Source organism: Saimiri boliviensis, chromosome 6, assembly GCF_048565385.1.
Source record: "Saimiri boliviensis isolate mSaiBol1 chromosome 6, mSaiBol1.pri, whole genome shotgun sequence".
In the NCBI taxonomy this organism is placed as follows: domain Eukaryota; kingdom Metazoa; phylum Chordata; class Mammalia; order Primates; family Cebidae; genus Saimiri; species Saimiri boliviensis.
This window is the reverse complement of record NC_133454.1, coordinates 79,521,957-79,539,422: the sequence shown is the minus strand read 5'-3', so window position 1 is coordinate 79,539,422 and position 17,466 is coordinate 79,521,957. Positions and strand designations below refer to the sequence as shown.

General features: G+C 38.7%; 1 protein-coding gene across 5 annotated transcripts in view; it reads left to right on the top strand.

Moving 5' to 3' along the window:
- The window catches only part of SBF2 (SET binding factor 2), a 478,855-nt gene that overhangs the window by 436,510 nt on the left and 24,879 nt on the right, over positions 1-17,466 (top strand). For all 5 annotated transcript variants that reach the window (XM_039470842.2, XM_039470843.2, XM_074401080.1 and 2 more), the window contains 4 exons: positions 3,129-3,313; positions 6,734-6,910; positions 10,252-10,353; positions 11,081-11,266. In XM_039470842.2, coding sequence (XP_039326776.1) covers positions 3,129-3,313; positions 6,734-6,910; positions 10,252-10,353; positions 11,081-11,266 — 650 coding nt within the window. The remainder of the gene's footprint in view (positions 1-3,128; positions 3,314-6,733; positions 6,911-10,251; positions 10,354-11,080; positions 11,267-17,466) is intronic.

Below are 17,466 nucleotides of genomic sequence, written 5' to 3'. Positions count from 1 at the left end.
TGCTCACAATTTCTTGTTATTACCAGGTAAAGTTTGCCATTATCATAAACCTCTTTCTTTCCGATGGGAAAGAAATATTACTCAAATTACAAAATTATTATCTCTAATACTGCCTGTCATTTTTGTGCAAGTAGGGATTTTAAGAGAAGTCATTACTTCAATCATCACAAGCTATATTATTAGTGGTATTGGGTATTGTCACAGGATTATGACTTTTTGCTGCTTGTAAGTATGGAAAATAATGTAATTTCCAAATGAAAAGAGAAGAAGGAAGATAGCGTGGCAATGCTTAATGCTCTACTGCAAAAACATGCCCTTAGTTATTCCAAATGGTTGCTAGAGCTTCATTTTTTCCTGGTGTGATGACCTTGCTCAAAGAACAAATGTGTTGTACAACACGGAGCATTCGCCAATCAGTCTCCTTCAATATCAGGACCAGTGTATTTCTACCATTTACACATACACACCCCAAATTCCTTAATTTTATTATATAAATTTGTTTCTGACTGAATGACAGTCTTCAAAAGCTTATTCCATTTGGCATAATTTTTTAGTGGCACCTTCTGCTGTGTGCTGTCCATTTCATTGTGCTTATAGTATTTACAAACAGGTGCTGAAATTTCACTTAACAGGTGCTCAGTGCATCTTTTTCTGTGACTGTGCAGCTTTTTGTTTGTTAATTAAATCTTCTTTTATTATATTTATATTTTTTTCCTGTTAATTTTAAAAATTAAACAGCCTATTCTTCTCTTACTCAGTCTGCTCTGACATTTGCTGCTGTATACATTTTATTTCTCTTTCTGTCTTTAATCTTACCTACCAGTGCATGGGTACAGAGATAAATGTTTTATTCAGTCAAATTCCAAATCTTCAGCTAAGGGAAGAGTTCATAATCAAGGTACTGTATTGTGTGTCCTGATATATCACTCTTTTAAACCATCTTCATGTGCAACTGCATATGTTACAAGTAATTTTTTTGCATTTGTAAAATTGTATCCTTTCTTCTCATCTACATTCTGAATTTCCTGTGATTCCATTTACAGAAAAAGTGATACTTGCCATAATGTCTAAGAAAAACTCTTAGACTACATAGAAAGATTCATGTGGCTGGGCATGGTGGCTCACGCCTGTAATCCCAGCACTTTGGGAGGCCAAGGCAGGTGGATCACCTGAGGTCGGAAGTTTGAGACCATCCTGACCAACGTGGTGAAACCCTGTCTCTAAAATAAAAATACAAAAATTAGCCAGGCGTGGTGGTGCGCGTCTGTAATCCCAGCTACTCAGGAGGCTGAGGCAGGAGAATCGCTTGAACCCGGGAGGCAGAGGTTGCAGTGAGCCAAGATCACGCCACTGTGCTCCAGCCTGGGCACAAAAGCGAGACTCTGTAAAAAAAAAAAAAAAAAAAAATCATGCATGTGAAGCTGAAATCACCAGAGAAAACTTTTCTTGGGAACTGGTCTCCTGACCCCATAAATTCTTAGAAAGAGAAGCAGATATGACATTGTCATGGTGACTTCTGGTCACTTAGAAACATGACTTTGATTTAATACTGGAAGAAGACTAAAGCTTCTCAATCAGCCTTTCTAGATCTGAAGAAGAAACCCACTTTAGAGAGGCAGTAGGAAAGTCCTGTATCCCTGTGACGCCATCATTGAGATGAACACCATGGTTCTACAGGGATTTATGAGGGCTTCTTGCTTTTAAGGTGATACAGTGCTAGTCAAATTTGAGAATTAGTACATGCCTTTATGTCTGGATGTTTGATGTATAATAGTCTCACTTGCATGTAGAGATCTTGATTTTTCTAATTAATATAACTGAGATCAGCTTATCTCATTGAGACTCTTCTAGCATGTTAGCTTGCCCTTTCTCTTAGAAGATACCTGCTTCTGGCCGGGCACAGTGGTTCATGCCTATAATCCCAGCCCTTTGGGATGCCGTGGTGAGAGGATCACCTGAGGTCCAGTTTGAAACCAGCCTGACCATCATGGAGAAACCTATCTCTACTAAAAATACAGAGTTAGCCAGGCATGGTGGTGCATGCCTGTAATCCCAGCTACTCGGGAGGCTGAGGCAGGAGAATTGCTTAAACCTGGGAGGCAGAGGTTGTAGGGAGCCCAGATCGCACTATTGCACTCCAGCCTGGGCAACAGGAGTGAAACTCCATCTCAAAAAAAAAAAAAAAGATATCTCCTTCTTACTGTACACTTTATTTTATTTATTATTTATTTTTGAGACAGTGTCTCGTTCTGTCGTCCAGTCTGTAGTGCAGTGGTGCTATCTCAACTCACTGCACCCTCCACCTCCTGGGGTCAAGTGATCCTCCCATCTCAGCCTTGAAAGTAAGTGGGACTACAGGCATGCACTACCCAGCTAATTTTTATTTTTTATTTTTTGGTAGAGATGGGGTTTCACCATGTTGCCCAGGCCAGCCTCAAACTCCTGGGCTCAAGTGATCTGCCCGCCTTGGCCTCCCAAAGTGCTGGTATTACAGGTGTGAGCCACCGTGCCCATTACTAAATCTATAATTTCTCATTCTTCATGGATACTGGAAAAAAATATATAATATAGTCTTGTTTCAAGTTACAGTGTTTTGGCATGATATACAAATATTAATTCCAAATCCAGCTTCAGATTTGAGTAGACTTATTAAGTTTCTATTTTATATCTTTAAATGTCTTGTCAAATTGATCAAATAAGCAAAAGAATGTTCCTTTTTTCATGAAGCCCTGAGAAATTGAGTAACTCAGCATTCGCCTTCCTAGACTTTATTAGTTATCTCCTGCCAGCAATTTTTGTTTCCAGTATCAATGCACAGCTTCTACTTATGATCTTAGTATTTACTTTTAAATCCTGAATTTACATCCAAGTATAAAATAGGATTGATTTGGGTGATTTTGTGGGTCCTTCTGAGGCTAAGATTGAATGATTTTGAAATGCTATATTGAATAATGTTTATGTTACAAAAGTAAGTAGTAAGTAGCAAATGACCATGTGACTTATGATTTTTCGATTAATTAACTTGCGATGGCCTCTAAAACTGTAGCTCCAGAGCAGGCAGCTTTTTCCTTAGTCAGTAGCAGTCCCACATTTGATTGTCTCACTCCATTACTTTGACTTTTGTGAAGGTGTGTGGGCAAGTCTCCGCTCTAGCACTCGCTTGATCAGCTCTCCAACATCCTTCATTGATGTTGGCGCCCGCCTGGCAGGCAAGGATCACTCGGCCTCCTTCAGTAACAGCACCTACCTACAAAACCAGCTCTTGAAACGGCAAGCAGCCCTTTACATATTTGGTGAAAAGTCACAACTAAGGGTAAGATTTCTTTTTTCTCACTTAGAAACTTTATGGATACACTCGATCTGTTTATAAAATGTGCATCACAAACCAGCTCTCCTAGAATTTTTTTTTTACAGCATGATTCTTAACCTGGAGTTAATAATCAGTCTCAAAAAAATGAGCTCTCCTTTTATTTTTATTTATACACATACTAATACTAATATAGATACATACACATAAATACATATGCATATTTATGAGCCATGAAAATAAATATTTATTCATAATCATAAAAAAATCAACATAAACATCAGGAATATTAGGAAGTACACATCCAAAAAAAGAAATAAGGGTTAATCAGGCTGTGTTTTCAACAGTTTTGATTCAGTTTCCACAGGAATCTGCCCAAAGCAAAACAGATAGTTTTGTTGTTGTAAACCTATTGATAAAAAAGGCTACAGAAAGATAGAGGAATGGGGAGAGGAAGACTGTGGTACCATGTATGGAGGCAAGGCAAGGGTAGGTTTTATAAGTAACACTTGTTAAAACTTTGCAAGGCTATACAGATAGACACACATGTCCTGAGACATGTTAGAAAATTCAAAATACTAGATGCTAATGAACTTTATTCTTACTGTTAAATTGTTGTGCTGAAGAGCTTCAGTATGCTGAGGGCCCATAAATTGTAAAGATGGTCTTTTCCTCCAAAAACAATGATAATTCCTTGAGTTTAATGTTTTGCAAGTCACACATTACAAAATAAATTTCATTACTATCGATCGGTATATAGGACATGAAAGGACATGAAAGAAATCTCCTCAACGTTTAGTTCAGTGCTCCAGTTGGCATTGGACAACCTAGACAGACCTCTGTCTGAACCGTGAAACAGAAACTGTGAGCAGGGTGCCCTCAGCAAGATACCACATGCCTGGCCCTTAAGACGCCAGTGACTTAGTCATCTCTTCTGTAGCAGGCCGACTTTGCTAGCTCGTCTCCCACTGCCTGGACTGCTGCAACCACTTAGTCACCAACCTTTAGGGTAGAGGGTATAAAACTGCTGGGTAATGCTTAATTTTTTAATCTGCATATTTATCTTCTGATACATTAGATAATTTTATATCCAGAAAATAGAACACTTTTCAACAGCAATCCAGAGTTGCTGGTACCAGTGCCTTTTCCAGAGCACAGACTTTCCATGATTCCACACACCACTTACTCGTGATACAAATCACTCTCCGAGGTTTAGCTCCTGAATACTCACCTCTGCCATTCTCTTTGCACCTCATTTCTCAGATTAGCTTGTGTGACCATACATATTGGAGTAAGAATGATGAGATGCAGACTTTTTCCTTCCCTCTCTTCCTCCAGCCCTCTTTTCTTTTTCTTTCTCTGTGTGTGTGTGTGTGTGTGTGTGTGTGTGTGTGTGTGTGTGTGTGTCTGTGTATTTTGTTGTTGTTGTTGAGACAGGGTCTCGCTCTGTCACCAGGCTGGACCGCAGTGGCGCTATCTCAGCTCACTACAACCTCCACCTCCCAGGTTCAAGCGATTCTCCTGCCTTGGCCTTCCAAGTAGTTGGGACTGCAGGCGCGTGCCACCACACCCAGCTAATTTTTGTTTGTTTGTTTGTTTGTTTTGTATTTTTAATGAAGAAGGGGTTTCACCACATTGGCCAGGATGGTCTCAATCTGTTGACCTCATGATCTGCCTGCCTCGGCCTCCCAAAGAGCTGGGATTACATGGGTGAGCCACACCGCCTGGCCAAGTATTACTATTTTTAAAAATGTAATTCCACCATTCTGGCACAATAGTTGTTAGCAATTTTATATATTCCATTCAGGTTTTATCTTTCATTCAATTTTGTGTGTAGAATATGGCTCTCCATCTCTCTGATAGGTGCCACATTCTAGCTAACACAGTGCTGTCCATTTACAATTCCACACCTTTTTCTCCCAACAAAGAAGCATAAAGGAAAGCCAATAAATTCCAGTGACTTATTCTGAAAATGTTTTTGAATTTGGCCTTCTTTACCTAGGTAAATTCACATACTTGAATACTTTATTAAGTAGGAACAAATTCCTTACAGCCTAATGGAAGGTCTCAGTACTTTGGCTGGTAACTCCTGGTTTGTAAGATAGGCATACCTAGCTCATGTATAGCTGGGAAATAGGAATCTATTTTCCAGAGAGGTGAACTGTGTTTTGTCTATTACAAGTTTTTAAAAACAATAGAGAGGACCTCATGTATATTGCTAGGTTCTTTATCTTAAGCCTTAACATCATGTTCGCATGTCATGTCAGATAGTAATCTTCCTAACTACATTAGTTACTATTCATCTCATATTGTTGGTTGTTTAGGTTTCTTTATCTTCTGTATATAAAATTACAGTCATAATTCTAAGTTTTGTTATTTTTTTTTATTGAGATACCATTCCTTAGGGTTTTTTTCCTATTACATTATTTCCTTAGAGTAGCTCCCTTAAAATGGAATTATTAAGACAAAGGAAAAATTGTAAAATACACATAACAAGATTTATCATCTTAACCATTTGTAAGTGTATGACTCAGTATTAAGTACATTCGCGTTGCTGTGCAACCAATCTCCAGAAAGCAGTTTTGCTCTTAGAAAAGCAGATGGTTCAGCAAGAGTAATTTGGGCAAAATGAAAAGAAAGTGGAAAGATTTTTGAGAATATTAATTCATTCTTTGGCATGAAAAGTTAGAGGACTTTTAAATCTTCTTCAGAGCTAGGCAACCAGCTTATTAAAATGAAATATACCAGTAGGCCATCATATAGCATTCTTTAATTATAATGCAACACTCATACTCACACAAAATGAATTAAATATGGATTAAAGATATAAATGAGAAAGTACTCAAATAAATACAGGTTGATACACATGTCATATTAAGTGAAAAAATATTATCCCAAAGATAGAAATGAACAAAACCTTTCATGGTTTTTGGTTGTTTTTTTTTTGTTTTGTTTTGTTTTGTTTTGTTTTTTAACAAAGTCATTGGCCAGTCCTCTGCAGCTGTTTGGCCCTACCTATTTCAATGCACTGCCCCATTGAAAACATCACTGTCGGCCGAGCGCGGTGGCTCAAGCCTGTAATCCCAGCATTTTGGGAGGCCGAGGCGGGTGGATCACAAGGTCAAGAGATCGAGACCATCTTGGTCAACAAGGTGAAACCCCGTCTCTACTAAAAATACAAAAAAAAAAAAAATTAGCTGGGCATGGTGGCGTGTGCCTGTAATCCCAGCTACTCAGGAGGCTGAGACAGGAGAATTGCCTGAACCCAGGAGGCGGAGGTTGCAGTGAGCCGTGATCGTGCCATTGCACTCCAGCCTGGGTAACAAGAGCGAAACTCTGTCTCAAAAAAAAAAAAAAAGAAAAGAAAACATCACTGTCTTACCTTATAGTACTTCATCTCCTAATTCTCTGACTCTTCATCCACAGAACTTCAAGGTAGAATTTGCTTTAAATTGTGAATTTGTTCCTGTTGAATTTCATGAAATCCGACAAGTAAAAGCCAGTTTTAAGAAGCTGATGAGGGCTTGTATCCCAAGCACCATCCCGACTGACTCAGAAGTGACCTTCTTGAAAGCACTGGGAGATTCTGAGTGGTTCCCACAGGTAATGCCAGCAACTGCTTCTTTATCTCAGAGAAACAGAGGCCAAGCAGATATACAGAACTGTATTTGAGAAAAAAATACTTTGTTCCCCCACTACCCAACATTCTCCTCCTTTATTGTGTGCCATCTGTAAAGGCCTTTCAGTTTCAGGAAGTCATCTGGTATAGGAGGTGAGGGAGTAGTAATCTTGATCACTGGGTTTTTTTCTCTGTGTAATTGAAAGTTTGGTGTCTGTAGGACACTATTTTACATGGGAATTTTTTATGTTCAATAGATTTAGTCAGCATGTATTTACACGGCTCTTGCCTAGTTGTCAATACAGTAAGGATCCAGGGCAGATGGCATTTTCTGCATGACTCAAAGAGCTCTCACCTTTCATTTGTCTGCTTGTTCAAGGTCTCTAGATTTTAGATTCACCCCCAAACCAGTCACCAAAGGCAACTGGATGCCCCCAAACCTACCTAAGGCTTGTGAAAAAGGTCTGTCTTTCAGTTCATTCAACCTTGGGATATTCTTAATTGGAACTTGTATTGAGAAATTAGAGGGCCTCGTCTTTAGGCCCCTTTATTTCTTATGTTACCCAGGCTGGTCTTGGACTCCTCGCCTCAAGTGATCCTCCCACCTTAACCTCCCAAAGTGCTATAATTACAGGCATGAGCTGCCATGCCTGGCCCCCATTATTTCTCACCACCTTGCAGAAATTCCCAGTCCCCTGCCTCCATCTACTTCTAAGCATCCTGCCTCTCTGAAGGAGGAAAAGGGGTTGTTTCCCACAGCACATTGGACTAAAAGGCAAAAAAAAAAAAAAAAAAAAAAAAAGGAAATGATGTCAGTACCCAGGTCAGTGACTGTTCTCAAGATACTTAAACCGAAGAGAAATGCTGCCACACACATAATTGGCTATAAATGTGTCATGCCGTGTTCATTATTATTAAGGCAATTTAGGGTGCTTTGCATACCCATGGGAGGAACTGATCAATACTCCTTTCTGTCCCTAGGCTATGAGCCCCAACTCCAAACGGACCCCACCACCCAACTTACCCATCCATGTTTCTGATACATTCTGTGCTCTGCTTTTTGCTAGAAAGTGGACCTGTACCAAAAGTTAGGGACTAAAGACAGTGGAAAATAACTGCCCACTTAGGATATTGACATTTTAAAAGTTAAGTCTTAAAGCAAGTTCTTTTTTCAAGTTTTATTTTGGGTTCAGGGGTACATATATAGGTTTGTTATATAGGTAAATTTCATGTCTTGGGAGTTTGATGTACAGATTAGTTCATCACCGAGGTAATAAGCATAGTATCTGATAGGTAGTTTTTTTATCCTCACCCTCCCCTCACCTCCAACCTTAAGTACACCCCACACGTCTCTTCCCTTCTTTGTGTCCATGTGTACTCAATGTTTAGCTCCCACTTAGAAGTGAGAACATGCAGTATTTGGTTTTCCATTCCTGCATTAGTTCGCTTCAGCTGTGTTACTGCAGAGGACGTGAGCTTATTCTTTTTATGGCTATGTAGTATTCCATGGTGTATATGTACCATATTTTCTTTATCCAGTCTACCACTGATGGGCATATAGGTGACTCCATGTCTTTGCTATTGTGAATAGTGCTACACTGAACATATGTGTGCATATGTCTTTATGGTAGAACAATTTATATTCCTTTGGGTATATACTTAGCAATGGGATTGCTAGGTCAGATGGGCCAACTACTTTCCACAGTGGCTGAACTAATTGACATTCTCATTAGCCTTGTTATAAGTGTTCTCTTTTCTCCACAGGCTCGCCGGCATCTATTATTTTTTGGCTTTTTAATAATAGACATTTCTTAGAACAAATTCTGAGCCCAGGAGAATTCAGGCCTGGTGATAGCTATGTTGTAGAAACAGTTATGTGAGGAGCTTCTCATTACTGAGTAGGACATTTGCCTTATTCCTGCGTTTAAAGTAGCCTCGCTTTGTTTAAGATACGGTTTTTTTTTTCATTTTTGTTCTTGTTCTGAGTTGGATTCAAATTGCAAATTATGTCTGATGATAATTAAAATCCTTTTAAAAACTAGAATGTTATACATTTGGTTTTAAAATCTATATGCTTTGTTTCCTGTGATCCATGTTAGAGGAAGTAAAAAATAAATAAATAAAAAATAAAATCTATATGCTATTCTCATACCTTGTTTATTAAGGACTTTGAGCCAACTGATGCAGCTTTAAAAACTTAGCACAAATATAAAAGTTTTCTTCTCATTTAGTACGCAGTACAGACAAATAAGACTATCTTTTTATTTTTATTTTTACTTTTATTTTTTGAGACAGGGTCTTGCCCTGTTACCCAGGCTAGAGTGCAATGGCACAATCATGGCTTACCATAGCCTTGATCTCCCAGGTTCAGTCCTCCTACCTCAGCCTCCTGAGTAGCTGGGACTACAGGCACCTGCTGCCATGCCTGGCTGATTTTTTTATGTTTTGTAGAGATGCAGTTTTAACGTGTTGCCCAGGTGGTCTCCAACTCTTGAGTTCAAGCAGTCCTCCCACCTCAGCCTCCCAAAGTGCTGGGATTACAGGTGTTGAGCCACCACGCCCACGAGGAGTATCTTTTTTTAAACATGTAATTCACTTACCATGAAATTTATCCTTATGATAAAAGCGTACAACCCAATGCTTTCTGGTGTATCCACAACATTGTGTAAGTATCACCACTATCTAATTCCCCCAAAATTAGGAGTATCTGAAATAGAACGTATTGCATCATGGAAAAACAAATTTTAAATCCAATAAAATTCATCTGAATTTTCTTCCTTTGTTGGGAAATCCACATAGAAGCTCTATGTTTTGTACTCTATGGAATTATAGCTCACCTACTTTTGAGGGAATCATATAAGGTCATTTTATTTCATTATGTATTACTAGAATGTATTGTTTTAAAGTGTGTCTGCTTTTTTAAAGTATCATTTTGTTGTTTTATTGAGATGGGGTCTCACTGTGTTGCCCAGGTCATTTGAACTCCTAACCTCAAATGACCTGCCCACCTTGGCCTCCCAAAGTGCTGGGATTATGGGCATGAGTCACTACACCCAGACAAAAGTGTCATTGTTTAATTTTGATATGGAAGAACTTTTAAGTATTTATGTTTTTTCCTTTAATTTTTTTTCTTTTCTGGTTTTTTTTTTTTTTTTTTTTTTAAAAAAACTTTTAAGTGTTTGGTTTTGCAGTACCCATGGAAGGAACTGGTTCTTTTGTCCAAGCGTTTTATCCCTAACTTGTTTGATTATCCAGGGTTGAAAGCAACTCTGACTTGTGTACTCAGAAAGTGCTTGGTCTAATTGTGTTCTTTACTATCTCTTAGCTTCACAGGATAATGCAGCTGGCTGTGGTTGTATCAGAAGTACTTGAGAATGGTTCCTCAGTTTTGGTCTGTTTGGAGGAAGGCTGGGACATCACTGCACAAGTAAATTATTAGACATATTTTTGGATAGTTCATTTTATATTTCCATTTGGTTGTTTCTAAATTCTTCAGATGAATCTTTTATATAATGACTAATATGTTTATGGACAGAGAAAGCCCTTTGTTTAACATCACCTGGTATCCATCAGAAAACTGTACCATGAGCTCTCAGCCCCTACACAGCCTGGAGCTCTGGCTCTGGGCATCAAGCTCTTCCATCCACAGATGTACCCAGCAGGCTTGCAGATGGAGCCCTTGACCAGCAGTGTAAGGCGTGGACCAACCTTCTAGGGTTTTGTCAGTCCATACCTGGCTCTCTATAAGCCCCGCCTTAAGTCTCTCCGGAGTGAAAAGAAACTCTGTGAGTTCGGGCTACATTAAGACATTAATCTGCATCTGCCAAAAAGTAGAATCAATTTGAACTGATCCCCTGACCTCTGATTAACTTAGGAAAAGGTTGCCATCAGCAAACTGGCCACTTAAGGATTAAATTCTTAATTCCCTGAAGGTAAACTTGTAGCCAAAATGAATTTGAGTTTTAGCTTTTACTGGAAAGTTTACAGAATTCATTTTATTGGCCATCCTGGAATGGTTAGTGAACAAATTTGCTGTCCAGGTAACTTTGTGATTTAGCTAGCATCAGCAGGAAGTGCTTTTATCTTAGTAATAGGACTTTTTTTTTTTTTTCAGAACTAAAATTAATGACAAATCCATCCTGCTTGTGCCCTAGGTGACATCCCTGGTTCAGTTACTCAGTGATCCCTTTTATAGGACACTTGAAGGCTTCCGGATGTTGGTTGAAAAAGAGTGGCTCTCTTTTGGTCACAAATTCAATCAGCGGAGCAGCTTGACCCTCAACTGTCAGGGGAGTGGTTTTGCTCCAGTATTCTTACAGTTCTTAGACTGTGTACACCAGGTAAGTAGAGAAAGACGAGTTGACTTGATGTGAAGGAAAGAATACAATATACTAGCATTGATGGAGCATTGCGATGGTATGCCAGGTACCTTCCTGTCAGAATTCTGATTAACTCAGCCATAGGACATGTTGAAATCTTAGCAGTAGAATCCTAGGAATGGAAAAGAAAAAAAACTGGTTGGTTTCTGAAACTGGAACAGCTAAGCTGGCTATTGGGCTTGCCCCAAGTGAAGTAGCCAGCACTCTAAATTACTGCCTTCAAAGAAGAGGAGCAAACTTGGGCTTATTACCTAAGAACAAAATCTCTAGGTAATAAGGGTCCTGAAATCCAGCACATGGTCTGCCCAGTTTGGAAGGACCCTAGCTTGTGCCTGGGAACATAAGAGGTAAAGTCTAACCCCTGGAGAAATAATCAGGGTCCAGTCAGACAGGTGTATAGGCTTGAGAACACTGGTCATTTCTACCACATTGAGAAAATGTGTTTACATATACACCATGGAATACTATGCAGCCATAAAAAAGAATGAAATCATGTCTTTTGCAATGACATGTATGTAGCTGGAGGCAATTATCCTAAGCAAATTAATGAAGAAGCAGAAAATCAAATACTTCATATTCTCACTTATAAGTGGGAGCTCAAGTACATCCATTCAAATGCAGTGACAGTAAGGGAGATGGGAGTGTTCCAGGCTCCCTCCTGCCTTCATCCCAGGCACATCAGATACAGACCTCTGGATGGGGCCTTGGTGAGGATTGGGTTTGAGAACTGGATGGCACTGAGCTTGCAAGTTGAAGACTGAATTGGCCTAGGAAAAGCAGGCCTATTTCCAGCTTTGTTTCATTTGACCACAATCCCTGGGTTGGATGAATGGGTTCTGGCATGTCAAACATATTTGTGGGAATGGTGAGCCTCGCTGAAACACACTGGCCTCTAATACCAATTGGAAAGAAAGGTAGAACTATGTTTTCAGGAACCAGAGATGAAACTAAGTCTTCTGATGACACCGAGTTAGTATGTGGTTATGTTTTGTTTTTATTCTAGTAATCATGTCATCAACTTTCTAAATCACTACATAATTTTTGTAAATAACAGCTTTGTTGAACTATGTATCATACTGTTCTCCTATTTAAAGTGTTCAGTAGTTTTGTATCTATTCACAAAGTTGTGTAACAATTACCACAGTCAATTTTAGAGCATCTTATCACTCCAGAAAGAAACTCCATACTCATGAGCAGTGACTTCCCAACCTTCCACCCCACACACAGGAGGCTATGTTTTTTGTTTTTTGTATTTTTTTTTTAAAGATGGGGTTTCACCATGATGGCCAGGCTGGTCTTGAACTCCTGACCTCAGGTGATCCACCCATCTCAGCCTCCCAAATGCTAGGATTACAGCCATGAGCCACCGCGCCCAGCCTGAGGCTATGTTTTTTACTGCTCTAATTTACTTAGTAATGAAAAGACCTACTGAAGAATTTTAATTGATCTATCCCAGCAGCAACTGGAGTTGCTGGTCACAAGATTAAGTGTGTACCTTTAAACTCTTTGCAGCAAATAGTATACTATATTTGTTTTCTGTTTGAATATTGGCCCTTTTATTCATACTCCTTTTGGCAAATATATGAGGGAGAAGTTTGGAGACCTTTGTCTCTGAAACAGAAAGCTTACCTGAGTCCAAAGGAGAGGAACAAGCATCTCTTCTCACTTCTAGGCAGGTGAAAGCATATGAGTTCCTCATGAAAGCACTTCTTATCATGCTTATCTTTTTATTATGCTTACCAAATGGACGGGGCTATTTCCTGCCTCCATATACCAACCACCATTATTAACAATAATGACTAATATATGTTGACTCCTTACTATGTGCTAGGCACTGTTCTGAGCGCTATACATGTTATTTTAGTTCATAATTATTTGAATCTTTTGCTAACCCTCACCCTCCCACTTCATTTATATTTCTAATGAGTCATGTATAGACTTTTTTGATAGCATCTATAACACTAAGGTATATTGATTTGTAACTATTGCCCTCTACTTAGTCTGAGAATTCCTGGAAACAGGGACTATGTCATACTAGTCTTCATATCCCTAGTATCTAACACAATTACAGTTTCAGTCCCTGGAATATAATAGACAATATATAGATAATATCAGTGAATAAGAATTTGAAAGACCACAAGTCTTGTTCATGCTCATCCTTCATCAAGACCATCTAGAATATCCTATGTAGAACTGCTGGCATAATCTTCCAAAAGCTCAGATGCGATGCTGTTATTCCCCTTCACAGAAGTCTTCAAGGCAAACAAACAAAAACCTTCAATGGCTCCACATCTCATAAAGAATTACCCTTCCACATGTCCAATTTGAATATAAGTGGAGGAAACCAAAATGTCCTATAATAGGTGAATGGCTACACAAACTGGAATACATCCATACTGTCGACTACTACTCAACAATAAAAAGGAATTAATCACTGGCACATGCCGCAACTTAAAGGGATCTCAAGGATGTTATATTGAATGAGGAAAAAAAAAAGCAATCTCAAAGGGTCCAACTGGGTATGATTCCATGTATATAATTTTTTTTTTTTTTGAGACAGAGTATCACTCTCTCCCCTCAGTTGGAGTGTATTGGTATGATCTCAGCTCACTACAGCCTCCACCTCCCAGGCTCAAGGATCCTCTCACCTTGGCCTCCCAAGTAGCTGGGACCACAGGTGCACACTACCACACCTGGTTAATTTTTTGTATTTTTGGTAGACACAGGGTTTCACCATGTTGTCCAGGATAGTCTCAAACTCCTGAGCTCAGGCAATCCATCTGCCTCAGCCTCCCAAAGTGCTGGGATTACAGGCGTGAGCCACTGTGCCCAGCTTATATTTTCAAAATGACAAGATCATAAATTGTTGGTTGCCAGATTCAAGATGGGGAGGAAGAAGAAAATAAGTGCAACTGTAAAGGGGTAGCATGAAAAACAGATGTCCATCAACCAATGAAGAGATTAACAAATTCTGGTATATTAATTCAGTGGAATACCACCCAGCACACAAAGGGAATGAGTATTAATATTATAACAACATGACCAATCTTGTGATCATTATGTTCAGTGAAAGAAGCCAGGCAGAAAAGACTATCTACTACGTAAGTTTATTTATATGACATTCTAAAAAGGGCAAAACCACAGTGACTGAAAGCAAATCAGTGATTGCCTGGGACCAGTGACCAAGGGACGGGATCAATCATCATGCAAAGGGCATAAGCAAACTTTTCAGCATCAGGAAACTGTTCTGTATCATGATTGTGGTGATGGTTACACAACTGTGTGCAGTGAATAAAACTATAAAACTGTACACTTAAAGTAGGGAAATTTTATTATATTTAAATTATACTTCAATAAATCTGGAGGAAAAAAATAACAGTCTTTAATTAGTTAAAGTCCAACATCTCAGTAAACTAGAGTTCCAGAAAAAGAAAACAGCAGCTATCTTGTTTCTATGGAGAAGAATTTGTCTGTCTGGGGCCCAGAAGATGCTTGTAGGTCTGGCTGTCTGCTTTCTGGAAGCAGGGCAGGAAGTAGGCCCAGGGAAATCCCAGTTCAGTACGCAGACTTTTTCTCCATGCTGTTTTCAGTGTCTCTCAAGTCTCATCACTAACCCAGTTGTGCCTGGTGTTCCCAAGTCTAGAGCTTATCAGATTTGTTTTGCTTTCTTGTTTTTTGTTGTTGTTTGTTTGTTTTCAGAAAATAAACCTCTCATCTGTTGCTCTGAAAAGGGTAATCATGTGACTGCATGGGTAGGAAAGGACCTGGGGTCTAACAGCTGCCTCCGTAGACTTCCAACTAGTCCCATGATAGCCTCCATTTCACCTCTGCATTACTCATGCTTGGGCCTCTGTGCCCTGAGCCTTTCTGGGTTTACACAGCGAATTGTTACCTTCTTAAATCATTTTCCTCCTGGCAGGAATCCCAATATAGCTTCTCCTCTTCTATCATTTACTGCTATTTTTCCTTCTATTTTCCATCTTTCAAAAATTGCTGAATTGCTTTGGCCCGACACTATGTTTCCTCCCATTCTTCCCACTCCCTTTTGGGTTTTTACCTCTTAAGAATTCCTTTAATGGGGGAGGATTCCAGGGCAATGAGCTTGTGCAGTCGAATTTGGCTTAAGTTAAATGTACTACTTAATGTGTTAAATCTCTATGTTCAACTCGCAGAATTCTGCACACCTAAACATTAGAGTCAGCAAAATAATGCACTCACAATCAATAAGAGATAGGAGGTTCTCATGTAAGACATACTGTCCTCAAAGATGGGAACATCATTGTCTCCCAAGTATAATAATCCTTACTTGGAATGAAATTCTTATATTATATTGTTGGGGGTGGGGCTGGGTGGGTGGGAGCAGGAGAACTCTAGATGTTGGAAGGTAAACCTGTATTCTGTTAGTACCCCTTAAGTGGTATGATTAAAGCAATTTAACATATGTTAAGATGTAGCATAAATTACATTCCTATTATATTTAGAATATAGTACAGTAGATGCTAAAACTCCAAAATGCTAAGTTAATTAAAAGAATTTGGGGTATATGTTTAATTTATGCTGTTTTCTTTACTAATCAGCTAAATTTAAGATTCATGTTTTTTTTTAGACTATGGAGTTAAAATTCAAATGTTCTATATAAACTGGTTGGTTCTGAAATCAAAAACCAAAGTTCACTTTTAATTAAAGTTTGATTATTTGTAGGTAAATGCTTCACAAACATAAAAAGTAATATTGTTCAGGATCTAAAGACCCTATTAGTATGATTTCCAATCTGGCTATGCCATATTAAATTTTTTTTTAATGAAAACATTTTGTTTTTTAAACAAAGCCTCACTGTTGCCCAAGCTGGAGTGCAGTGGTGTGATCTTGGCTCACTGCAACCTCCACCTCCCAAGTTCAAGTGATTCTCCTGCCTCAGCCTCCTGAGTAGCTGGGACTATGCCATCATGCCTGGCTAATTTTCATATTTTTTTTGGTAGAGATAGGGTTTCACTATGTTGGCCAGGCTGGTCTCGAACTCCTGATCCCGTGATCCACCTGCCCTGGCCTTCCAAAATGCTAGTATTACAGGCCTGAGCCACTGCACCCAGCCCCTTAAAACATAAATTTATAAGAATTTGCCTGAATCCTCCTTTGACTTAATACCTCATACATAATAACTAAATGCAGACAAGTTATAGCAAAGCAAGCATATGACCTTAATTGCAATAAATAAAGGATGTTGGCTCCCATAGGTATCAGCTTCGGTGATGCAAATTATTTTGTAGAGAAAGGGGATTGTTTATTAACTCAAAAACAGAGGATCTAGGAAGACTATAGTTAACAAATAGTTTTTCCGACTCTTGCTGACTTAATTATAAGGTAGTGTTTCATCATCCTTGACATACTGGTTTTAGGCATTAGAAAAATGCTTGCTTTGAATGCCTTTCAAGTGAACACTAGTGCTTTACATGACGCTGGCTTTTACCAGATAACTCTAATTAGTGCCGCCCTCAATCTCTCAAGGACACACAATAGAGATAGGCCCAAGAACATTAAAAAAAAATAAGTTCAAAATTACACAGCAGCAAGTGAAGCTTTCCCAGATGGAATGTGTTCCCTGCTTATTAACCATTTCTAACATGCTAATGCCAAAAGGCAGTCCATGGACGTATGCCTAGACTTGTCCATTAGTACTAATAAAGTTACAAAAAAACAGATGAAGCACTGATCTTAAATTAGAACTGCCTCATCATATAAAAAGCCATTGTTTACGCCAGTATATCCAGGTGTCAAATGAATTATAAATGCTAGCTCACTGTTTCATAATAGTGACATCTGGCAGATTTTTTGCTTCTAAAAGAAATTGGCTTAGCTCAAATGATATCATTACAGGACTTCCTTTTCTTAAAATAGTTGAGCCAAATTAAAAAAAAAAATCCAGTATACAAAGATTAAATTTTTATGTAAAAATTCTTTTTAAAATATAATACCAGGAGAAAAACATATGAATAGTATTAATGAAAACATAAAGAAAGCATCCCCTTTATTTCAGCATTAGAGTAAATCTTTGAAGGCATCTTAGAACTTTTTCAGTATTTTCTACTTTGAGAAAAACAACTGACTTTGATTTCAAAGTTTATTCAAATTGTAAATTGATTCATTCTGGTCTGGCTTTATGA